The sequence below is a fragment of the Corythoichthys intestinalis genome, chromosome 11 (genome assembly GCF_030265065.1).
Source record: "Corythoichthys intestinalis isolate RoL2023-P3 chromosome 11, ASM3026506v1, whole genome shotgun sequence".
Classification (NCBI taxonomy): Eukaryota; Metazoa; Chordata; class Actinopteri; order Syngnathiformes; family Syngnathidae; genus Corythoichthys; species Corythoichthys intestinalis.
Genome location: NC_080405.1, coordinates 45,834,838 through 45,860,404, shown reverse-complemented (window position 1 = coordinate 45,860,404; position 25,567 = coordinate 45,834,838). Strand labels below are relative to the sequence as shown.

Below are 25,567 nucleotides of genomic sequence, written 5' to 3'. Positions count from 1 at the left end.
TATAGGATGACTAAAAAATGGCATTTGCAGGAAATTAAAGTCCTTTTTCAAGGAAGGGAGGAAAACAAGTTCTCTGCTGTCCTTGTTTATTTTTAGTTAAGCTTCTAAGAATAAACGAGTGATAATAGATAAGCCGAGAGAGTGACTAGACTCACTGATGGCTTCAAGCTTGGAAAAAAGCACTTTTTGAGGTGGGAGTCAATGGGGCATTTAGATTAGAGATTTTAACCCTTTCAGAATTATGTTTTTTTTCTCCTCCTATGTTTTTATTGGGGCTGTCAAACGATTACAATTTTTAATCGAGTTAATCACAGCTTAAAAATTAATTAATCGTTATTAATCGCAATTCAAACCATCTCTATAATATGCCATATTTTTCTGTAAATTGTTGTTGGAATGGAAAGATAAGACAAGACGGATGTATACATTCAACATACTGTACATAAGAACTTTGTTTATTATAACAATAAATCCACAAGATGGCATTAACATTATAAACACTTTCTGTGAAAGGGATCCACGCATAGAAAGACTTGTAAATCTTAAAAGATAATTGTGAGTACAAGTTATAGCAATTTTGATAGTTTGTAAATTGTGACTAAATATTGCCATCTAGTGTATTTGATGAGCTAAACAAAATGTTTAATGTGAATGAGTTTCACCAAGTATTACTTTGCACAGCTATTTTGATTGGGAATGCCAGTTCTCTTTGCATTGAGTGCTTTTCTTTTTGTGAATTTTTTTTTTGAGAGATAGGAATATTATTTTTGTTGTGCTTTCACTAAATGATACTGTAGCGACTTAGCTGTTCTTAGCTGCCCAAATGCATGATGGGAAGTTGTGCAACCATGACTGTCAGTGGTGGCTGCAAATTGTATATCTTCTCTGCATTGTGTTAAGGAAAAGATCGTCTCCTGTCATTCTTCCCCACATCAGAAGATATAATTGTGGTGGAAGAGATGCTAAAGTTTATACCAGTAAATATTGCGGCTCCAGTGAATGCCAGTATCCACTCCATTCCCTTGTCTCTTCCTCTTAGCTCTCAATATCCTTAAAACGGCGCCATTGTTGTCTGTTCGTGGCAATGCATGAGTGGGTCGCTCCGAGCATGTGTTAAACATTTTAACGTGATTAATTAAAAAAAATACCGCCCGTTAACGCGATAATTTTGTCAGCTCTAGTTTTTATTACATTGCATAAGAATGTTTTTGCAATTTTTTGCTTTTAGAAATCCCTGGTGACCTCACATATCTTAACTCTTTGGCAGCCATTGACGACAATTGACGGCCAGTCTATTTTAACTGATCATTCGATTGTTTCCAAGCCCACCCAGTTGAAATATACTGGACATCTACTGCTGTCAATGTGTTTTCAAAATAAATTTCCCTCTTTTACAAGCTACCGCAACACATACTGTGACCCGGGTTGACAGTGAATGGGTTCTAACAGTTTGAACAAGCTAGCTAAATAAATTAGCATATACAGCTACTAAATGCAACAAAGTGTAGTTGGGTAAAAGAATCAACTAGACTGTGTCATTTAAAATTTCGTTCCAAATAAACCCAGCAATCAGTAGTGTATGTACCTAATTTAGTGATTCCAGCACTGTACTAATATCTACAAGGACCTCTTTAGCCCTCTGACCCGCGTGACAGTCACATTGACGACCGCTGATAATAAGTAACAGATCGGCAGTGATGGTGTATGGGTCTCATCACACTGGCAATAACGACGTCCCTGCCTGTCGCCTAGCAACTACTCCTGGAGATAAAATTGGACCGCAGCCAAGCATGAAAGTCATTCCACGGTGTGAGTGAGACCGAGGTGAAAGGGGATAGCATCTTTTAGACCCGGGAGGGTAAGGCGTTGCAGGCCTGGGGAGTCATTCGGTACAGCTCAATCTTTTACAACGGCTCATTTAAGCTACTGAATGTTGCAAATGTATGCATGGTTAATTGAGCATTTTTAATGTGTTTTTGTTAGATGGGTCCGCTTTGAAGAGACTGATTAGTTCCACCTGTGTATGATGTAATACCCATTGAAAGACGAGCAATTCATTTGAACTAAGCCCTTCTAGTTCAAATGGATTGGACGTCTCTCGCAGTCAATTGGCTCAAGCAATACCGGACTATTTTTTGGTAAACACAATAAATTCCATAATAATGAGAACCAGCTTGTTTGAATCATAATAGCTTTATTTACTCAAGTTTTCATTGTGAAAAGCTTATGTTTGTCATTGCATTGACTTTGGTGTGTTTACTTTGGTTTATTCTGTTCTGTTGCGTATGAACTTCTATGTTTAATTTAAAGTGCATACATACAAAATCCAAAGTGCTGTTAGAAAGTCTTATGACATCATTCCAGCTCATTCCAGATGTGGGCTTGAAGAGGGAAATTTGATGTGATTCAAATTTTTCTCTAGTTCCAGATCCAGAAGCTTATCATCCTCTTCTGGGTATAAGAAGGAAGGATCATGAGGAGGTTCTGGTGGCTTGTTGGCACTGCTCATTAAAGGCAGTGACATATAATCTGGACCACAAGGGAGCATGTTAATAATGACTGATCCATCTTCAAAACCATCTGCTAATAAGACTTCTGTTTTTGTTTCGACCACCTGCCGAGGGGAGGACATTTCCACAACCTCAAAATCAGGGCGATCATCAAGGTGAAGCAGCTCGACAACTTCCAGTCCAGTTTCTTGCGGGCCTGGTTCACAAGCTACTTCAGAATCTACCATCACCAAACTCAGTTTGTTTTCATGGTGCTCAATTGTTGAAGGTTCCATTTCTGTCTCACTGGCAAGAACCCAGAAGTCCTCTCTTGCCTTTCCATTGTCTTCTCCAGACAACTCATGTTTAATCTCAACCTCCACTTCTTCATCAAGGTGTTCTAAATTGGAGTCGTCTATTTTTTCCTGGTTTATGTTGGTATATCGTATTGTTTTACTTAGGAGAAACTCCTCATGGACCTTTTGTGTGTATTGAACAAGGTTATGGTTATTCTCAGCATGTGGTTCCATATCCTCAAAAAGAATATCATCAGTATATAGTAAAACGTCATCCTCCAGTTCACTCTCCATCGCACCAGGACTTTGTGGTTCGTTAAGAAAATCTACCACTGATGGGAGTTGGTTTTCCCATTGCGGTGTATTCATAACTGCTGCAGGTTCCTTTGTAGTTTCTCTGGCAAGAACCAGCTCTCCTTCAGTCTGAGGTTGTTCTCTCTGTTCTTCGGAGATCTCTACTTTTTGACTCTTCATAACTCCTTCAAGAGGCCCTGTTTCAGAGATCTCATTGTTTTCTTGCTTTTCATCTGTTTTTTGACTCTGCAGAAAGTCCTCAGCCTCTGGTGTATCTTTCACTAAACTTTGAATGCTGTTCACAAGTAGTTCGACTTCTTCAAGAATAATATCCTCAATCCAGACCAGCTCTGCATCCTCCCAGCCTTCACAAGACTCTACGCAAACTGAATGAAACTGACTATCCTGGTGCTCAAGTCCTCTTCCTACTTCATCAGCAATAACCGAATCCTCCTCTCTCTCTATATGCTGTGATGTTTGACCTTGGACAAACTCTTCATTGACTTCCAGTGAGTCCTGCACAAGATAATGAATTTTCCTATCAATTGCTTCCACATTCTCAAGTTTAGGATGATCGTCACAATGCACTCGAGTTTTGAGAAGTGCTTGAGTAGGGAATACCTCCATGGAAGGCTGCTGGTTGCCATGATGTTCATGGTTTACATTTTCTGTAAGTTCTATTGTTGCTTCATCACTAACTACATAATTGTTAGCATGTTGAGATTGTTGTTCTTGTTCTTTAGACATAAATTCTTCAGTTCTGACCCCCGATCCATTATCAAGCTGCTCTGATTTGGAGACTTCGTCTTTTTCCTGGTTTTCATAAGGTGGCTGTGTAGTTTGACTTTGGAGAAAATCCTCGTAGTCCTGTAGTGTATCCTGGACACAAATTTGGATGTTCTCAGTGAGTGGTTCAACATCCTCAAAAACAATAAGATCGATGAGCATTGCTTGATCCTTCAGGTCTTGAGAAGAATCTACAGTGACCAAAGGAAGTTGATTCTTCTGAAGCTCAGGGTTTATATTTGTTGCAAGCTCATTTCCTACATCATCAGCAATAACTGAATCCTCCTCTCTATCTATATGTTGTGATGTCTGACCTTGGACAAACTCTTCATTGACTTCCAATGAGTCCTGCACAAGGTAATGAATTTTCCTACCAACTGCTTCCACATTCTCAAGTTTAGGATGATCGTCACTATGCACTCGAGTTTTGAGAAGTGCTTGAGTAGGGAATACCTCCATGGAAGGCTGCTGGTTGCCATGATGTTCATGGTTTACATTTTCTGTAAGTTCTATTGTTGCTTCATCACTAACTACATAATTGTTAGCATGTTGAGATTGTTGTTCTTCTTCTTTAGACATAAATTCTTCAATTGTGACCCCCGATCCATTATCAAGCTGCTCTGATTTGGTGACTTCGTCTTTTTCCTGGTTTTCATAAGGTGGTTGTGTAGTTTGACTTTGGAGAAAATCCTCGTAGTCCTGTAGTGTATCCTGGACACAAATTTGGATGTTCTCAGTGAGTGGTTCAACATCCTCAAAAACAATAAGATCGATAAGATCCTCCAGGTCTTGAGAAGAATCTACAGTGACCAAAGGAAGTTGATTCTCCTGAAGCTCAGGGTTTATATTTGTTGCGAGCTCATTTCCTGCTTCATCTGCAAGAACCCAATCCCCCTGCCCATCACCCCAATTAGCCCTTTCTTCATCTTCCTTAGATGGCTTCATACCTTCATCAGGCTGCTCTGATTCAGAGTCTTCATATTTTTTCTGGTTTTCATCAGACCCAAGTACTGTTTGACTTTGGTGAACCAGTATGTCATCCACAATATTCAGAGAAGCTGGTTCCACATTTTTAAGATAAAAGCTATCATGGGTATGCAGGATCTCTGCACTCTGCAATCCAGTCCCCAGTTGACATGTGTTTTGTGGCTCTTCACAAGGAATTATCACCAAAGGAAGTTGGTTCCCTTGTTGGTCTGGGTATACTATCATTTTAGAATTTATTATTGCTTCATCTGCAAAGACATTAAACTCCGCTCCAGCCACCTGCTGATAGTCTTTATCTTCTTTAGAAATCTCCCCTTCAATTTCAGTCTTGAAATCATCAAGCTGCTCTGATTCAGAATCTTCAACTCTTCTCTGGTCTTCCTCAAATTGCTGAACCTGCAGTATTTCCAGCGGAGATCTACTGATGTTCTCAGCAGATGGTTTGACATTATCATCAACACAATCATCAGTATGGAGTAAATCCCCACTCTGCAGCCCAGTTTGCGATACAATGAGACTCGGTGGTTCTTCCCCAGATTCTACCACGAAAAGGTGCTGGACATATTGGCTATCAGGGTTTAAAAATGTTGCAGGTTCTCTTCCTGCTTCACTGCCATGAACTTCATCCCTTTCTCCACCCAAATTCATGGTGTGATGTTCATGTTCCATTTCTCCAGAAATATCACCCTTGTTCTCCAGTCTTTCATACAGGAACCCTGGTTTTGAGTCATCTTCCTTTTCACTGTTTTCAACAGTTTGTGATATTGTTTGAACAGGCAGAACATCCTCATGTACCTCCAGTATTTCCTGCACAACTCTATGAGTATTTTCAGGAGGCATTTCTAAATCAAAATGACAAATATTATCAACATTCATCGAGACTGAATCCTCCGTTTGAGTCCGGAGACTGATAGAACTTTGTGTTTCTTTGGGGGAATATTCCGTTACGGAAGAAAGCTCGTGCTCAGTTTTTAAAATTGTACATTCTTGTCCTGACTCATGCTCAAGAACCAGGTCCCCTTGACAATCATCACCACATTGAGACGGTTCTTCATCTTTCTGTTTAATCTCTTCCTTCAAATCTCCATCAAGCTCCTCTATCAAACCATCCCCCTCCAGTTTGTCATTCACAGGGCTTTGGATGCTAGGCGGTTTATCATCCTCAGCAACAAGAATGTCGTCAATGTGTAGCACCGTTGCATCCCCCAGTCCGGTTACCGGTAGACTGGGACAATGTGAGTCTACCTTCACTGAAAGAATCTGGTTCTCCTCGTCATCATAGTTTACAGTTATTGTAGTTTCTGTTCCTGTTTTATCAACAACAACACGAGCTTTCTCTTCATCTGATTCTTGGGCCAATTCTTTATCCTCCTTAAACATTTCATCTTCACTGTTGGACTCTAAGTATTCATCAAGCTGCTCCAATTCTGATTCCTGGTCATCTTTCTGGTTTTCACAGGTTTTTTGACTTTGGAGAAATTCATCGTGGGCATCCAATGTATTCTGCACAAAGCTACGGATATTTTCAGCAGATGATTCTTCACAAGCAGTTTCGGAATTGATGGAAGCCTCACAGTCACCTGGAAAAAGGCAAATAGCGGTTATCAAAATCAACGCATTTTATGTTGGACAGTGTTGTTTTCGTCAACAATGACGCCAATCGTTGACGAACAATTTTTCCATGATGATGACGTCACAATGACGAGCTAAAAACGTGGCTTTGGAGACTAGAACATAACGAGACAAATGCCAGTTTTTGTCTGGCGAGACGACAACGAGATGAAAATGTGACATAATTTCTGTCATATGTTCACAGTGTGTGGCATTTCCATATTGTACGTGGAGTACGTCAGCTTGTATCGTAGCAGTGTTTGGGTCATGTGATTCATGTGAGATGTGCTGTGCTTCTCCCCCACTATCCTCACCGGAGTTTAGGATGTATCTAAAAGCTAGGCTGCGCTCCATTTTGCTTGTTTGGAAACACAGTAAGATTTTTCTTATCTTGGCAAGAGAAAATATGCAATGCTGCTTTAGCCTTTAGAGGTCTGTGCTTAGTGATCATCAAACGCAAATCTAACCTTAGCGTAGCATTCGTGTTAGCTTCAGAATGGCGAGTTTCGGCTCAAATCACTGGCCAGTCTAAAGCAGAGCCACTTGGCTTCTCTGGTCAGTAAGTCTAGAGGAGAGCCAGTTGGCAAAAGGGCATTTAGCTAATAGCCCACTACAGCTGTTTTGTTTGGTAAATGAACGATTACTGGGAAATACTGACATCCAACACCAGTGTTGTTTTTGGCAGCCATTTTAATTCTGATTTTAGTCTTAGTCTTTCGGACAAAGATGCTTATTATTTGTTTACAACTTCTGACTAGACTCTGAGAATAGCAAAAAAAAAAAAAAAAACAACAACAAAAATCCCAGATTTACCAGTGTTAAATGCTCTTACAACCATTTTTTTTCCATACAGTCCGTGGCTTCCAGGTGGGTTTAATTGAAAATTTTGTACTGCCTTTCCTGCTGAGTGTTTATTATCATCAACAAGTTTGCGTTGTCCTTGTAGATGCTACAATATGTGCTCGTCTATGTTCATTCGAAATTGTTGGAAACCTTTATTTTTGGACTACAACGTTTGAATTTTATAGACGAAAACATTTTAAGTAGCTGTCGACTAAAACTTGACAAAGACTAAAATATTTTGAAATGGCTTAAATATGACTAAGATAAATAAGTATTTCAACCCAAAATACTAAGACAAAAATTAGAAGGGCTGCTAAGAACAGCACTGGTGTTGGATGACAAATCTTACCTTTCGCAGCTTCTTCTTTAAGACGCAGTTTCCGCTGTGCTTTCTTCTTAATCAAGGCCAAGGCGTCCAAGCTCTCCCGGATTTTTTTTCTTTCTTGGTTGTCCCATTGCTCCCTCTCCTTGCGTTCTAACTCAAGACCCCCCAGGGCCCATGCCTCAGCACATGCCCTGTCTCGCGGGAAGACAGGCCGGTCATCAAGAAAGGTAAGCTGCCGAAGACGGACAATTAGTGTCTTCCTGTAGTTAGGAATCTGGCTCACCACCTTGTTGCCCATCAAATTCAGTACACGCAATTCTGGCATGGCCTCTAGGATGGGAAGAATCCCTGGCTCATGGAGGAGGTTGTGTGACAAGTCCAGAACTGTTAGGGCCACACATTCACTCAGGTGCTGGATGTCGTTGACCACCTCAAGCTTGTTGTGTGCGATCTGCAGAGTGCTGAGCTGAGGGAGGCAGGAGATGTTCTCGATGGTATTAATGTAGTTGTTGGAGACATTCAGGGAGCACAACTTCTGCATAGGTGACAAATTTTCCAACTTGTGGATCAGGTTCTGCTGCAGGAACAGGCAGCGCAAATTGATCTGCGCGTCCAGGTTCTCAATGCGCTGCAGTCCGTTACTTTCCAGCCACAGACACTTAAGCCCAGTGTACTCCTCCAAGTTTTCAATAGTGGAGAAACCCTTAAAATGTAGGTAGAGTGTGTCATTCAGATGCGGTGTGCTGTATAGCCTGTTTTCCCTGCAGTGGTCCTTTAAGAACTTCTTGGTCATCCGTGGCCCGGAGAATTTTTTCAGTGGCGTATTTTCGTCGTTTCTCAAAGAGACGCGTTTCGTAGGTAGTGTTTTTTCCATAGTGTTTTTGAACGCAGCACCGCTCACTTCCGGGTTCGTCAAACAACGTGTCCTCACACCCCCGGGCGTTTAATTGCCTTTTAGAACCCACATTCAATAATTACAGCCATTAGGCGCTGAATTCTATTGGAATGGCGTCACAAAAGAGTAAGTTTGTTTTAAAAAGGTTCACGAAACGAGGGGCGTGACGTCAGCCTACGTAAGCGTTTGACGAAACGTCATAAACTCCGTTTTACGCGTCCGTAATGGCGAATATTACCCGCTCTGGTTTAAAGATAACTTTCCGGAAGACAATTTTAATTTTCCCAAAATCTATCGTAATATTTAGAATGGTCCATTAATCTAGTACAGTAGAAGCTTACCTTCCGGTGAAAGCAGCAGTCCGCGTTCATCGGTATGTATTCGTCTTTATAACTACGTAAATGTGTCTCACTCGTGATGATTTTCATAGAGGCCTTAACTTTATTCAACCTTTTGTTGTTACAGGAAAGAAGAAGCGTTTCTTGGCAGGTATGATTTCCACTACGACGCATAGATCCCAATGTATTCCTCATGTACACAAACACAATTGGAATGGCACTATCCAAATTCCTTAACTGGGTATACAATAACAATATATTCTAAATAAATATCATCCCACATATCCGTGGCGCTTCAAATTCAGAAAGCTTTCCTATTTGCTTAAACACATTTTGTTACATGAAAAAAGAAACTTGTAGCATTTGTACATTTACGTGAATCACAATGGCTGTTTAATTTTGTTTAACAAACATTAATTATAGGTTTGGATAATTTCAAGATCAAGATTAAAAAAAAAAAAAAAGATGACAAATACATATTTAACAACGTGGTGCTGATGGAAAATGAGTAGCAGAGATGGGTAGGGTAACCAAAAATTTTACTCGAGTTAAAGTAACATTACTTAAAAAAATATTACTCAAGTAAGACCAAAGTAGTCATAAAAAAAAATGTACTCAAGTACAAGTAAAAAAGTATCCAGTTAAAGTAATACTCAAGTAATGAGTAACATTTTGAGTAACTGCTTATTTTTGTTTTAAACAATGATATTTTTTTTCTCTTAGCAACTTATCTATTAGAGGCAGGAATCTTTAGGCACCTAACGATTCGATTACGAATACGATTCAGAGGCTACGATTCGATTATAAATCGATTATTGATGATGCTGCTTTTAATGTTTCGTACATTAGTTACAAAATTGGTACAAAAATCCACTCAGGCTTAAATAAATGACGATTTCAGTATCAAGTTTACAGTTCAAAACAGTAAAATAAAATACCCAAGTCCCCATTCTATCTGCAGCTTTAAACTACATTAAATTAATTTAATGTTGTGAATCAACCGTTAAAGTTGTTAAAATTGCTCCTGTTATTCCATAATTTCCCTTCTGTCCACTTTCGACATGGGAAAGTTTTAAAAGTGTTTTAAAGATAGATTCAAGTCAAGATTTTGCCCATTTAGGAGTATTTTAGATAAAAAGTTAATTGTGTTCGCATGGAAGGTTCGCTACAACCGCCTTCCAGGGAAGTCTACTGTTTTAAGATGGCGGCTGTTAACTAATGCCTGCAAGTCTGTCATTTCCCATCTAGTTTTCTGTCTTTTTGCATCTTGTTCTTTATACATGTGATATCTACCGTAGCATAGTAGTTTGTAGCGGCTGTCGGCAGCAGTCAGGTATTTTTATTTTTTATCTAGCGGCATGAGTTGAGCCAGAGCCATGAGTTGAGCATTGTCATTACCCGGGTAATGACAAGCATGATGTTTACTCTTGGTCCGTTCCTCATTGCGTCCCGAAGACCGTGCTGATTGTGTTTTAGTTCCGCTTTACTTGACATATTTCAAACATCAGAATTTGGGTGTTTGTGAACCGTTCTCGAATCTTCCACGACCGAATCGCGAATAATCGAAGAATCGGAAATTTCTCACACCTCTATTATCGATGTGAACTGTTGTTATAATGATGCTGTACAATAACCCATTACATAATCACATTGAGCCAAAGAAAAAAAAAAACATTAAAATAAAGAGAGGGAAAAAAACAGTAATGAAGCATTATTCGTCCAAAGAGCATGTGTGCCCTTCCCTCTAGTAGAGAAAATAGTTCCTAGTTTGAGTAGTGAATACTATAGTTCCTCCATAGCTACTATTATGAATTTAAAAAGATCTCCGGTTTTCCGTGGTCAATCGGTGCCAAATAAAAACTGGGAGAACGTTTTAAATCCGCAATTTTGATTCATGTTGAGGGCAGCGATCTATGTCAAATACTTCATTTGTTACGGTGCTATAAAGACACGCGATTGAACAGGCTTGCGTGACCGTAGAACGGCAAACTTGCATCTGATTGATGTAATGGAGTATTGTGATTATTGTTGCGATGTCTCATTGGTGAAATTAGTAGCACTACTCTTGGCAATAGCATCGCTAGCCAAAAAATAAATAAATCTAATGTAAAATAAAGAGGAAAAATGTAACGACTCTTGCGTTGCCCAAAATAGCGGACTAAGAGTAGCGTTTTTTCTTCACAAATCTACTCAATTGAAAGTAAAAAGTATGGCTTATTAAATTACTCTTAAAAGTACATTTTTCTCTAAAAGTTACACAAGTAAACGTAACGGAGTATATGTAACGCATTGCTACCCACCTCAGGTGACTAGTTGAAAAGATTTTGAAGAGTCGCCCATAAGAAGTCACATATTCAACATGTGTATACAAAAATAAGCATAAAAGTAGCTATACAAACCTTTAAAATTGGATACATGTTTAGAACAAATGTTCCATTTGTTTCCTAAAACAGCACGGAACCATGAAAAGCATATGTACCATCTATCTTTAGCTGTTCGTTTTGTGTGCTAATAAGCTTCAAAATGGATAGCTGTAAAAGAAACACCAAGCTGTAAAACAACACCCTCAAAATGCGCATTCATTTGTTGCATAAAAATACAAAACATTCCAAATTTTGAAATGTAGGCTTTGCAATGACACTGACAATTAGATTCACACTTCTGCCAAGTGACATGGTTTCAAAAATCTTGATTGACTCAGCAACATTTTTATCATTAATACTAGAGTTGTCTAATAATGACTTATTAACCGGTAACCATTAGCCCGATATTGCCCAACAAAAATCTGATACCGATATCAAATCCGATACCAATATATGCGGTGGTGGACTTATTAACATATTATGGCTAATTGTACTGTGATGCCTCGCTGGATACTTTAAAAATGATAAATGTAACAGTTCAACTTGAGCAAAGTTTCCAAATAAACATTCTGTGAAAAATAAGATAACAACTTCAACAGAAGTTATGGGAAAAGTGCCCTTGATAATAATTCATTATTTCTCAATCATTAATGTTCACTTAATTCAGTGGTTCTTAACATAGCTAAAGGTACCAAACCCCACAAGTTTCACATGTGGATTCACCGAACCCTTCGGAATTAGATAATGAAGCAATTTTAAAATTCAAAATTAATATATATCTAAGCTAGCAAGCTAATAATTTAACAAATTCTAGTTCAAAAATCTTATTTTGACAGCATTTTTTATAAACGGGTCAAAATTTGAGACAATGCTGTCCATTGGTCTGTTGTATTACTTCATACCAAGTGAGAGTCAACCTTCCACTGAGCAAACCAGTACCTCATCAGGTCCGAAGACTAGCAGTTAAAAGAAAGGGCTTTTGTTATGTACTTCCTTAATCTAAGTACATGTAAGGCCGAGACTTGAATGGAACAACACTTCTTTATTCAGTGTGCTTCTCAGCATATGTGTCACCGACACATCACAGAGATTCCTTTTATACTGCAGTACCACACCCACAGGCAGTGTTGTTAATCTTACTGAAAAAGAGTAATTAATTATAGTTACAAATTACTTCTCCCAAAAAGTAATTGCGTTAGTAACTCAATTACCTGAATGTAAGAGTAATTAGTTACTTGGCAAAGTAATTGGTGATAATTACTTTTTTTTTCCCCTCCAAAAAAAAAAAAAAAAAAAAAAAAAAACATAGGCCACACTATGTGAATTTTTTTGTGAAGGTTTTTGGTACAATTGGCCCGAGCCCAATTCTTTACCCTAATTTACCCTTTACCCTGAATAAACTGTTAAAAGTTGTTAAAATTGCTCCCATTATTGCATTAGTTCCCTTCTCTCTACTTTCGACATATGAAAGTTTTAAAACTGTTTCATCATTTAAAGATAGATTGAAGTCAAGATTTTGCCGATTTAGAAGTATTGTAGATAAAAAAAGTTACCCAGGTTCGCTAGGAAGGTTCTCTACAACAGAGCCGTCCTAAAAAGTCTACTGCTTTAAGATGGCGGCTGTTTACAAACGCATCTAGTGCCGTGTCTGTCATTTTGCATCTAGTTATATCTATATACAGTACATGTGATATCTACCATATCTACCATGTCTACCATATCTACCATAACACGCAGGCGTAGTTTGTGGGCTATCGGCTACAACATGTATTATTGGAGCTACCTAGCATCGCGTTTGCTCGGCGTCACAACTTTCTTGCCTCCTCCGCACTCCTGCTCTGCTCTGTCGTCTCGGTGAGTCCGCCTCCCTCAGACTTTTCGACCAATATAATAACGCATAGTAACGCATGCCTTTCCGTCCTCAGTAACGGTAACGGCGTTGCCAAGATGAGAAAAGTGATTAATTAGATTACCCACTACTGAAAAAAATAACGCCGTTAGTAACGCCGTTATATTGTAACGCCGTCATTAACAACACTGCCCACAGGAAGTGCACACTATGGCAACAGCAGTGTGACATCTCCTGGGGTTCGATTGAACCCGGGTTAAGAACCACTGATTTAATTTTTGCACCATGAACGCAAATGGTTTGCTCGGATAAGCGCTCACATAATAAATCTCAAGCATCTTAGATTGGAGACATTTAATGGTCAATGAGCATAACTGCAGTGCTAAGCTGTGACCAGCCCTTGTACAAAGGCAGAACGCGTCTACATTCACTTTGAAGGCAACATGCACATTGGCCCAAAACTGATAATGAAAAACCAATGTTGATATTATATAATATCATTTTAAAATGCTTTTGTTAACCAATATTATCGGACAACTAATTAATACTGATGATTCGTTTGCTGAAATTTTTTTACTGGCTCGCTGATATTAATGACGATAGATGTCCAATCCGTTTCGACCTTGCCTTTCAAATGGATTGGAGGTCTATCGCCGTCAATGGCAGTCAACGGGTTCAGAAAATTGGTCTATCGTTGGCGTGGGCTAATGGAATCAGAAATGTTTTTTCTTCATACCTTTGTGATGTGACACTGTAATTAATGTGTGAATTAAATTGCAGCAAGAAAGTGGAGGTATACAGTCAGAGGACGCCATTGAGCATGCTCCTGACAAAAAGACCTCTTTGATTGGCCTGCTAAGAAAAGGACTTGCAAGAAGTTGTCAGCCAATTGGAATTAGCCCCTAATTTAGTTTTCCTAAAAGAAAAAGAGAACATCTTGCTACTTACAACGCAAGACTCTAAACATCCTTGACAGTAAACTGTCTTTTTCATTCCAACGCTCACACACTTCTGCTTCAGGAGACATGGTGAGTGTGGTATAGACTTTTTTGTTGTTAAAAAAAAAAAAAAAAGCTTAGCCAGATGCTGAGCGATTTCAAGCCTCGACGTCATATCGTAAGCGCTTGATTGACTTTTCATTATAATTCCAACCAATTCGGGGAAAGTCACTCTAGTTCATTTAGTGCCACTTAGCTCATTCTCTGCCTTTGACAGCAATAGACGTCTAATTCAGTGTTTTTCAACCGGTGTGCGCGGCACACTAGTGTGCCACGAGAAATTATCCAATATCGCATTTTTTTAACGTCATCGGGTGGGGTTGCAGCACGAAGGAAGGAATGGGCAGAAGGTTGTGTGCAGATGAACAAGGGATTTCTTGTGTCGTGTTCAAGAACTGCTCGGATTTCTAGTCATCAGCCACCTTGCTGTTAGCGAAAATGTGGCCCCCAGCACATATACTGTACGTCATTTGATTAGACTCGTCAAGTGTCGATATACAAAAGTGTCCTTTCCATTTTATCGAAATGTGACGGCCATTCAATGGTCCCCCTGTGCTTTATTCCAACACATTGTTGAGGACAGCAAGGTGGCTGATGGCTTGAAATCCGAGCTGTTCTTGAACGCAACACGAGCAGCTATTTAACAGCACCATTGTGGCAAGCAAGCTTAAACGTCATCTCCAAACGAAACACCCGTCGCTTTTAAACAAGTCGATGGACTATTTTGTTCGCCTTTGTGAAAACACAGAGAAACGGGCAACGTTTTTGAGAAAAACTACAAAGGTCAATGAGAAAGCCCTCAAACCTTGTTGCTGAACTTGTTGCTAAATCCAAAAAGTCCCACACTATGGCAGAAAGATTAATACTACTTGCCTGCAAAGCCATTGTCAGCAAGATGTTCGGCCTTGATGTGGTTAAAGACATTGCTAAAGTCCCCCTGTCTAATAATTATGAGCTTTTCAAGCCTAACTGCTATAAAAAAGAAAAATGGAGCGACTGCGAGCTGTTGAAGAAGATTCCTGCCAGGATAACGGTTTTGTGTTCATCTAAACAGGCTCAAGTTTAACACTGAGTAAATAAAGATATTCAGAAATTGTTTTATGATTAAATATATTGTACAGGAAGTAATTTTAGAACATTTATGGTTTGTGCTGTGCCGCGAGATCTTTTCCAATGTAAAAACGTGCCGTGGCTCAGAAAAGGTTGAAAAACACTGGTCGAATGCATTTGACCAGAGATGGTTGGTAGTGATCATTCACTATCCGACTTATCACCGTCAGTGGCAGACATTGAGTTAAGTGTTCTGGACAAACCCCAAATAAAATGAATTTTCTAACGGCCCATGCAAAGTGAATGTGGCTGATGACACCAGTTTCACAGATTTAACGCCAAACATTTTCCTGTGGTGAAGGAAATCTGTGAGTCATCCAGTAAGGTTGAAGCAACCATTTTAGTGCATTTCTGACATTTATGAAATCATAACATTAAAGCTTTCCTTTGAGTTTTGTCTTAAGTTTACGGTTACGTTTGAGTATGTCTGAGTCGTCGCAATCTAAAATCTCATCCGAGGTTACTCCCAATTCCCTTCCTCTGTACGGGTCTCATGTGAAGATTTGTTTTCCTTCTTTAGCGTGAATGTATCTCGATACACGTGGGCCAGGCTGGCGTCCAGATCGGCAATGCCTGCTGGGAGCTCTACTGCCTGGAGCATGGCATCCAACCAGACGGTCAGATGCCCGGCGACAAGGTTTCCGGAAGTGACGGTTCCTCCAACACCTTCTTCAGTGAGACTGGTTCGGGAAAACACGTCCCCAGGGCGGTTTTTGTGGACTTGGAGCCTACCGTCATAGGTAACTCTTCAGCACCAATCAACGTAGTGAAAGTTTTAATAACTCACAGTGATTTTATCTGTAGATGAGGTGCGCACCGGAGGCTATCGTAAACTCTTCCACCCAAATCAGCTGATCACGGGTAAGGAGGACGCGGCCAACAACTACGCTCGCGGCCACTACACCATTGGCAAAGAGATCATCGATTTGGTAGCTGACAGGATACGCAAACTGGTAAGCAGTTTAATCAGGGCACCTACATTTACTGACCTATCAGGGGAAATTTACTTTACACGGGTTATATGTCAGCCATTCCATTGCAGACAGAAATTTTGGAGAAAGATTTTGGGTTGTCATTATGTTATGAAATGTGAAAAAGGATCAAATGCCGGATTGCAAATTTAACTGACAGTGAACGTTTCAGAGATGAGGGTTGATTTGTAAATCATTTACAAAACACATTGCATAAAAAGGGCTTTTTAGTTTTTGCCGTGGTATCGCCTCGAAGTCAGAATGTTGACATCATGACAACACCACTGTCTTGTGTATACCGGCTAGGCCGACATGTGTTCCGGCCTGCAGGGTTTCCTGGTGTTCCACAGCTTCGGTGGCGGCACCGGTTCTGGTTTCACCTCACTGCTAATGGAGCGTCTCTCCGTGGACTACGGCAAGAAATCCAAGTTGGAATTTTCCATCTACCCAGCCCCCCGGGTGTCCACCGCTGTGGTGGAGCCCTACAACTCCATCTTGACCACGCACACCACACTGGAACACTCGGACTGCGCTTTCATGGTAGACAATGAAGCCATCTACGACATCTGCCACCGGAACTTGGACATTGAGCGTCCCACGTACACTAACTTGAACCGGCTGATCAGCCAGATCGTGTCATCCATCACTGCCTCGTTGCGCTTCGATGGCGCCTTGAATGTAGACTTGACCGAGTTCCAGACCAACCTGGTGCCTTACCCGCGCATCCACTTTCCACTAGCTACCTACGCCCCAGTAGTGTCGGCCGAGAAAGCCTACCATGAACAGCTGTCCGTTGCCCAGATCACTAACTCTTGCTTCGACCCGAGCAACCAGATGGTGAAGTGCGACCCTCGCCACGGTAAGTACATGGCCTGCTGTCTGCTGTACCGTGGTGATGTGGTGCCCAAAGACGTCAACGCCGCTATCAACGCCATCAAGAGCAAGCGCACTGTTCATTTTGTTGACTGGTGTCCTACCGGCTTTAAGGTGGGAATCAACTACCAGCCGCCCACCGCGGTGCCCGGGGGTGACCTAGCTAAGGTGCAGCGAGCCGTGTGCATGCTCAGTAACACCACCGCCATTGCTGAAGCCTGGGCCCGATTGGACCATAAGTTTGACCTGATGTACGCCAAACGTGCCTTCGTGCACTGGTACGTTGGCGAAGGCATGGAGGAGGGCGAGTTCACCGAGGCCCGGGAGGACATGGCTGCCCTCGAGAAGGACTACGAGGAGGTTGGCGCCAGCTCCCTGGATGTTGACCACGATGAGGGGGAGTACTATTGAATCACACAGGAATATTTGGGAAGCTTGGATTGGTCACCGGGAAATGGCAGAAGTGGATTAAGACTTCAGGGACGTTGGATGTGCTTGATTGATTCTTTGTGATGATTAATATTTGAATAATGCCTAGTTTATGGAGTGTATTTTGGTTGCTGGACTATTTAAAATATCAAATGTCAGAAACTTTTTGTCAATATATTTAACAATCAAATATTGTTTAGTATAGAAATTGATTTTTTACATTTTTTTTTTAATAGACTTTTGACATTTAATGTTACTGTATATATTTTATTAATTAATTTTTTTTTAAATTAAGCTTTATTTTTTTCAACTAATAGGTACATTGTAAATTTCTTTTGGGTATGCAACATATCATGTAAAATGGAATACAACCTGTACTGGATGTCCAGGAAGAACTAAAAGAGACAGGCTTTGTGCCACATGTCCCTGATCAATTATTTGGAACAGTTAAAAAACGATCAATATATCGGCTGATATTTTTGTATTCACTAAAATATATTGAACTGAATGATGCTACTTGACTTGATTAAATTGGTGGTCTACATGTGCTTGTGATTTTTTCCAAAATCTGCATTTATTGACCTTGCAAAGAAAAAAAAACCTAATGCACTCAATGAAGCAAGCAACGTTTTTTTAAACAAACTTCATTTAGCCCCCATTTGATACTAATTGAAAAAAAAAGTGTTACTATCTGTGCCCAAAACCTACATTTTCATAAACTTATTACATTTTTCACTGTTGAATGTAGATGTTTTTAATGGTAAATTTACACGTGAGTGGTAAATGTTATAATGTTTGTAGTTTTGTGAAGAGAGGCAGCACAATTATGTGTTTGTGTTGCAGGAAATGACAAGAATGCAGCGTCCTGTGGAAAAAGACTTCGTTAGTAACGCTTCCAGGTGGCAGCCTGGAGCAATATCAGCGACAGTTGTACAACAGCGATACCCGAAAGATGATGTAGTCATCGCCTGCAGCCATGTTCCTCGTGAGTTGCCCTTCTTTTTTGACCAACAGTACCATCTAGAGGACCTTTTTAGTATTGCAATTTAGCTAAAAATGGTAAGTTTTGCTAGCGATAGTTCATAAATTTTACGTGCTCATAAACTGATGTATTAGGCAAGGGAAATTAATTTGTACAGCACAATTCAAGTAATTCAAAGTGCTTTATATCACATTACACTCGGCAAGACAATTAAGAAATGGAAAGAAAAAGGATACCTAAAAGCCGCATTAAATAAATTTAGATTTTATGAGAATACACTCAATACATGAATTGTATTGTAAATAGAAATTCATTAGACAAAAGTGTAAGCCAATTTATCTGACACTTTATCCAAGAAAGGTAAAGACTAATAGATGAACACATATTTTTAAAGTATATGATGGAAAACAGACTGAAAAAGCAGTTTTGCTCTTGCACTCCTCTTTAAAATAAACTGTTGTATTTTAAGCCAAAAAAACTGTTGTGTTTGATAGAACAATATGTCTACTACTATATGCTGCCATAGCAGATTCACATTAAGCCCCCAAACTATTTTTAATTTGTCCGTTTTACCCTGGAAACCCCCGTTTACAGACGAGAGTTAGTTTTGTTTCAACTCAGCCATAAAACGAAGGTAATAAATTATATTTATTATTCAAAATGTCATTTTTATCTTAGAATCATTAATTGATGTCTAATATTTCATTAAAAACAAAAAAACGACTTTAAAAAATTATTCACTCGCATATTTTAAACTTTCAAACAAATGACATCAAAATGAAAATAATGGTGTCTGTAAAAACGTCACGGATATCTACTTCTTGACAATCGCCTAATTGTTTTTTTTTTTTTTGTTACTGTCGCATTTTCTCTGATCTGTTAGATGATAAATGATCGATCCAAACAACAACAACAAAAAAAACATTTAAAAGGGTAAATACACTCACCGGCCACTTTATTAGGTACATAATGCTAGTAACTGGTTGGACCCCCTTTTGCCTTCAGAACTGCCTCAATTCTTCGCGGCATAGATTCAACAAGGTGCTACAAGCATTCCTCAGAGAGTTTGGTCCATATTGACATGATGGCATCACACAGTTGGTGCAGATTTGTCGGCTGCACATCCATGATGCGAATCTCCCGTTCCGCCACATCTCAAAGATGCTCTATTGGATTGAGATCTGGTAACTGGGGGCCATTTGAGTACAGTGAACTCATTGTCATGTTCAAGAAACCAGTCTGAGATGATTCAAGCTTCATGACATGGCGCATTATCCTGCTGAAAGTAGCCATCAGAAGTTTGGTACATTGTGGTCATAAAGGGATGGACATGGTCAGCAACAATACTCAGGTAGGCTGTGGCGTTCCAACAATGCTCAATTGGTACCAAGGGGCCCAAAGAGTGCCAAGAAAATATTCCCCACACCATTACGCCACCAACACCAGCCTGAACCGTTGATACAAGGCAGGATGGATCCATGCTTTCATGTTGTTGATGCCAAATTCTGACCCTACCATCCGAATGTCGCAGCAGAAATCAGGACTCATCAGACCAGGCAACGTTTTTCCAATCTTCTATTGTCCAATTTCAATGAGCTTGTGCAAATTGTAGCCTCAGTTTCCTGTTCTTAGCTGAAAGGAGTGGCACCCGGCGTGGTCTTCTGCTGCTGTAGCCCATCTGCCTCAAAGTTCGACGTACTGTGCCTTCAGAGATGCTCTTCTGCCTACCTTGGTTGTAACGGGTGGTTATTTGAGTCACTGTTGCCTTTCTATCAGCTCGAATCAGTCTGGCTATTCTCCTCTGACCTCTGGCATCACAAAGGCATTTCCGCCCACAGAACTGCCGCTCACTGGATGTTTTTCTTTTTCGGACCATTCTCTGTAAACCCTAGAGATGGTTGTGCGTGAAAATCCCAGTAGATCAGCAGTTTCTGAAATACTCAGACCAGCCCTTCTGGCACCAACAACCATGCCACGTTCAAAGTCACTCAAATCACCTTTCTTCCCCATACTGATGCTCGCTTTGAACTGCAGGAGATTGTTTTAAACCATGTCTACATGCCTAAATGCACTGAGTTACTGCCATGTGATTGGCTGATTAGAAATTAAGGGTTAACGAGCAGTTGGACAGGTGTACATAATAAAGTGGCCGGTGAGTGTATATGAAAAAGAAAATCTCGACCACTCCTTGATGTCTGTGATTTCTGCAACGCGACCCTTGTTATATTACCATGGTTCACCCTTAAAATCACCCAAAAATACAACTGTGGCTATTCACAGCTGTGTTTTGACACTCAGTGATACATGCTACATGGAGTTTTTGGATCGAAACAAGGTAAGTACGCGATAATATCTCGTTAAAGTCATGGCGTCTGTAATTCTGGTCTTGTGTGCTCTCACCTCCAGGTAGTGTTTTGCTGTTTAATTTTTTGTTTATTTATTTATTTTTTAAATGCCCTCCTGTTCAAATTTTTTCTTACCCCAGAAAATTGAGATTTCAAGCTTTCCAATGATATATCACACATGCATATCGGAAAATTTTGAAATTTGGCCAAATTGGGGGTCTCAAAGAGCAGACCTTTAAGTCACCTGAGTGTTTTCCGCCATATATTTATGTGTTTACATTTGTATATAAATTTATCTAATGGGCAACCTTTATATTGTTGACTCTCTTATTCTTTAAGAAACTTCAGAAAATGGTACAATTCCAAAAGCTTTTTTTGTGTATACGTGTGCCTGTGTAGCATGCCTTTTGGCAATGATTCCCCATACTTCCGCCTGGTGTCGCTGCTTAACAACTTTAGTACCAAGTGACGCTGATCTAGAGACATTGGCAAAGTTGCCAAGTCAAATTTATTCCAATTTTAAAGACAAAATGATTTTTATTGGCAATATTTGTTGATAATGTTTAAGGTTTCGGATTTAGAAATCGAAACATTGTTATATAACCATAAAATTTCCATATGTATAAATAAATAGAGATAAACTATGTCATTCTGGTACGCGCAAGTGAATACAGAACTTGACCCACTCAGCGTTGAAGATAAAATAAAATTAAGTATTAAAACGAAAGTGAAACATATGAATAAAATATATAAAGATATCTAGTATTTTAGTACATTGTGAAATTATAGAAGCATTTTGAATATAAAAGGTCTAATAATGTGATTTTTTTTTGTGGGGGGGTGGACTGTACTACAAAAATCTGACAGTTAAATGCTGTTTAATATCTAATTTGAGGAGAAAATTAACAGTTTTAATATAGAATGTTTTGGGGTGTTATTTTAATTACAAATCTCAATAATGTGTTGTAAATTAGCTTGGATAGTTTTAATTCAAATACGTATGATTTTTTATTTTTTTAACTGTTTAAAAAATGGTAAAGTATGTGTTTGAAAGGTAGCATCTGCGTGGGCGTGTAGTGTCGCACTTAAGTGTAGCCCACCCCTCAGTTGGAAGCGGTCGCCATTGGAATTCACTACCTCTTAAAATATTCCACCTACTTGCACTTTTCTCCTTCTTCTTTAGGCCCCCTACCCATGCACCCTCCCCAACTGCAATGAATGTCAGCGCAATATGGCGGCCGCCTGGCCAGGGGAGTGGATTGACTTGTTTCCAAACACTTAATTCAATTTGTCACCGCCACCGCTGAGGGAGGGGGTCGGTTGGTTGAGGGGGTGCTCAAGTGCTCTAATTTGTGTTAATGAGGGCTAATAAAGTCATAGCCCCCTATATTACTGCCGGGGGGCCACGGGAGTGAGAGTGTGTGTGTTTCGTGTGTGTGCTTTTTCAGGCGCCTAACCACATGAATCATTTCTCTCCATTCAAATGGACAGCCCATGTTTTCCTTAATTTGTTGCAATTTAAAGAAAACTTCTCATATGGCTGGATATGTTTTTAAATAAATCTTATGTGAAGCATTTCATTGAATTGAACAAGTTAAATATTTAAGTAAATGCCTAATGTGATGGAATTTTTCGACTATTTTGACTTCAAAAACCAAGTGTCATTTTAAAAAATAATAATTAAAAGCAAGAGTGTTTTCAAAATGAATTTTTTAATGATTGGAAAAGGTATACTCAAAATACAAAATAGGGAAACAAATAGTTTTAAGATCGCTTACAATATTTAAGCCTTTACAAGTAATTGATTATTTTTAATTTTGTGGGAAATTAAATCAATTGTGCAACTTTTATAAGACAACCTGTTATTGAAAAATTTGAATAATGTGAGATTTTTTTGGATGTTTTAATACTAGGAATATTTACAAGAGAAATTTTGAAAATTAAATTCGATAAAAAAAAGGCAATTTATGTTTCAAAATATCTGGAATATTATATATAACATAATATATTTTCAGCAATTAATTAAAAAAAAAAATTGTAAGAGATTTCAACAAGCCATTTGCAATTCAGATTATGAGTTTTTTTTTTATACATTTGTTCAGTTAATGTGATAAAAATATTTTTTTATTAAACAAATTTCAACTAATGCGATGTAATTATTTGGGAAAATCTGGAATCTTTTTTTAAATCCAGCAGTCTGAAGTTTTAAAAATTATTCTTCAAATTATGACGGCACTGGAATTGTTGGCCATTTTGTAGTAATTTTCCAATAATCGAACGCTGTCCCGTTCTTGAATGAGAAGTGTGCGTGCATGGGTGCGCATGTAGTCTGACTCAGGCGGCCTCTCTTTCCATTGTGGTCCTAATTAGACGTCCTTTGTTGAGTTAATGCCGCCGCCATCTGGACGGGCCTTTCCGGGGGTGTCGACCAGAGGGTCGGCGGATGCCACGCCCCACCCCTCGCTCAATGGTACCGGCGGGGACCATCTTCCCGCTTTAGTTGACACTACTGGGACCCTTTCACACTTGAAGGAATTAGTCAAAGATTGATGTCCTCCAACACATAGACACCTACTCCCCCCCACAAGCCACCATATTGTCGCCTGTGATGGTGACAGAGGTCGAATGTCAACTTTTACAAAGCTATTCTTACGACTACACCAAACACTTAAAAAAAAAAAAAAGTTCGCTGTCAAGAATTGGAATTTGTGGGCATTTTCTAACAATTTCCAGACGTTTTCTCCAAAATACACTTATTCTTGTATTTATTTTCAAACACACAAACGTCAGCCATTTTTGTTAATAAGGTTTGTTTGTGTGTGTTCACTCGCGTCAAGTGGTCCTCCATCCATCCGTCTTCTTCTTTGAAGCGGTGATCGCAACCCTTTGCCGACCTCCAGCAGTTGGCCTCCTTCACGCCTCCTTTCATCCCGCCCGGCAACAACAACGTCGTCCATCTGCCCCCACCCGACTCCTCCTAGCGCCCCTTCCACCCGGCCTGCACGCTGACAACACATGCAAGAATGGCCGTGTGCCTTCGTACAAACAGTCGCGCACACTTTTGCTGTGGCTTCTGGTTAACAAGAGCTCCGACGGTTTAACTCAGCGCTGCCAAGTCACCATAAGCATACTTTCTAAACTTTTTAGTTTTGGGAGCGTCTAGGAATCTGAATGCCAGTTAAACATAACTGCCATGTGCATCAATTCCCCAGGAATTTACTGTATAATTTCCCTATCCTCAGACAATACTGCATTTTCATTCATTCATCTCTTGAACCGCTCATCCTCACGAGGGTCATGGAGGTCCTGGAGCCTATTCCAGCTAACAATGAGCAGTTGGCATGGTGTACCCTGAACTGGTTGCAAGCCAGTCGCAGGGCACATAGGCTAGGTTCATACTGCACGTCTTAATGCACAATTCCAATTTATTGTCATATCTGTTTTTTTGGCTTGCCCGTTCAGACTGCATTTGTCCATTGGGCCCGTTCAAGTATTACACATGCACACTAATTCGCTGTCTGGCACGCACTGAGCAAACTGACCAGCAAAAGCATCAAATCAAATAACTACACATGCTGGCTGTATGTCATTCCAGGGTGATCATATTTTGGTTTCCTAAAAGAGAACACAAATAACAGACATGAATAATCCCTGTAGTCTTAAATTCAAAGTTTATATAGACTGCTAGAATGCAGACTGATAAAATGCATACACGCACTGTGCGTGCATGACGCACACACATAAGCCTTACGTGTGGGCGGCAGTTTGCCCCACTCGGTCATGTAAGCAATACTGAAATATTGGTCATTTGGTGCACAGAAAGAAAATCGAGCATTATCAGGCTTATCCTCTTCATTTTATTTTTTTATGACTGTGGTCAAGCCCGCCTCCTGCGTAAAAGCAGAGTTCAAGCGAGGCATTAATGCTAATGCACAGCTACATCGCTGCCGTCCTGCGTACCCCTCTTGCTCTTTGCTTACGTAATTGCTGCATGACATCCGATTTGGGAGACTTGACAGTTCAGACCGCCGCAACATACTGGAAAAATGTGGCCTAGATCGGATTTAAACCACATACGAAAGTGACCCAGATCGGATTTGAACTGGTCCACTTCCGTGCGACTTATCACGTTCAAACTGTCAAGTTAATGCCTCACTCGAGTTGAAAAAAACATGAAAAATCTAATTTGTGCTTTAAGACCTGCAGTAAGAACCTAGCCATAGAGACAGACAACCATCCACACACACACATTCACACCTACGGACAAATTGGAGTGTTCGATCAGCCTACCTTGCATGTTTTTGGGATGTGGGAGGATGCCAGAATACCGGGAGAGAACATGCAAATCCCACTCAGGGAGGGAGCTGGGATTGAACAAATAATCTCAGAACTGTGAGGCGCACGTGCTAACCACTCTGCCACCAATATTGCATTTTCTTCCTCAGAATATTATCTCTTAGAAAAAAATAATTTATACTTTAAAAAGAGTATTTTTCCTCTAAAAAAAATAATATATCCCTATTATTTCCCCTTTAACCCTTTCTTGCTCAAATTATGATTTTTTTATTATATTTTATTTTATTTTTTTCCCCCATTACTACACACTCATTTAACTCTTCACCTCTTCCAGTCAAAATGAATTAGACGTCTTGTGCCGTCAATGGCACTAATACATTAACATTCACAGCTAGCTCTAAAAATTTTTGTGACATGCAATGAGTTAAATACTATGGGGGGGGGGGCAGTTTTCAGTGTTATTTGTGGCTGTAACTAGGGATGTCCT

At 39.8% G+C, this 25,567-nt stretch overlaps 2 protein-coding genes across 4 annotated transcripts; one reads left to right on the top strand and one right to left on the bottom strand.

Moving 5' to 3' along the window:
• Nucleotides 1-1,830: 1,830 nt before the first annotated feature.
• LOC130924011 (tubulin alpha-1C chain-like) lies at nt 1,831-17,965 on the top strand. Of its 3 annotated transcripts, none has more exons than XM_057850292.1 (5): nt 1,831-1,889; nt 8,992-9,015; nt 15,705-15,924; nt 15,989-16,137; nt 16,462-17,965. In XM_057850292.1, the coding sequence occupies exons 3-5, from the start codon at nt 15,807-15,809 to the stop codon at nt 17,437-17,439; spliced, it is 1,245 nt and encodes a 414-aa protein (XP_057706275.1). In that variant the 5' UTR covers nt 1,831-1,889; nt 8,992-9,015; nt 15,705-15,806; the 3' UTR covers nt 17,440-17,965. The 3 variants fall into 3 exon arrangements, with proteins under 3 accessions (XP_057706275.1, XP_057706276.1, XP_057706274.1); XM_057850293.1 differs by lacking the exon at nt 1,831-1,889 and adding an exon at nt 8,552-8,899 and having other exon boundaries at nt 16,486-17,965; XM_057850291.1 differs by lacking the exon at nt 1,831-1,889 and adding an exon at nt 8,552-8,899.
• Nucleotides 2,205-8,613, bottom strand: LOC130924009 (dynein axonemal assembly factor 1 homolog). The gene is made up of 2 exons (XM_057850284.1): nt 7,656-8,613; nt 2,205-6,432 (listed from the first exon to the last, which is right to left on the bottom strand). The coding sequence occupies exons 1-2, from the start codon at nt 8,503-8,505 to the stop codon at nt 2,366-2,368; spliced, it is 4,917 nt and encodes a 1,638-aa protein (XP_057706267.1). The 5' UTR covers nt 8,506-8,613; the 3' UTR covers nt 2,205-2,365.
• Nucleotides 17,966-25,567: the final 7,602 nt, after the last annotated feature.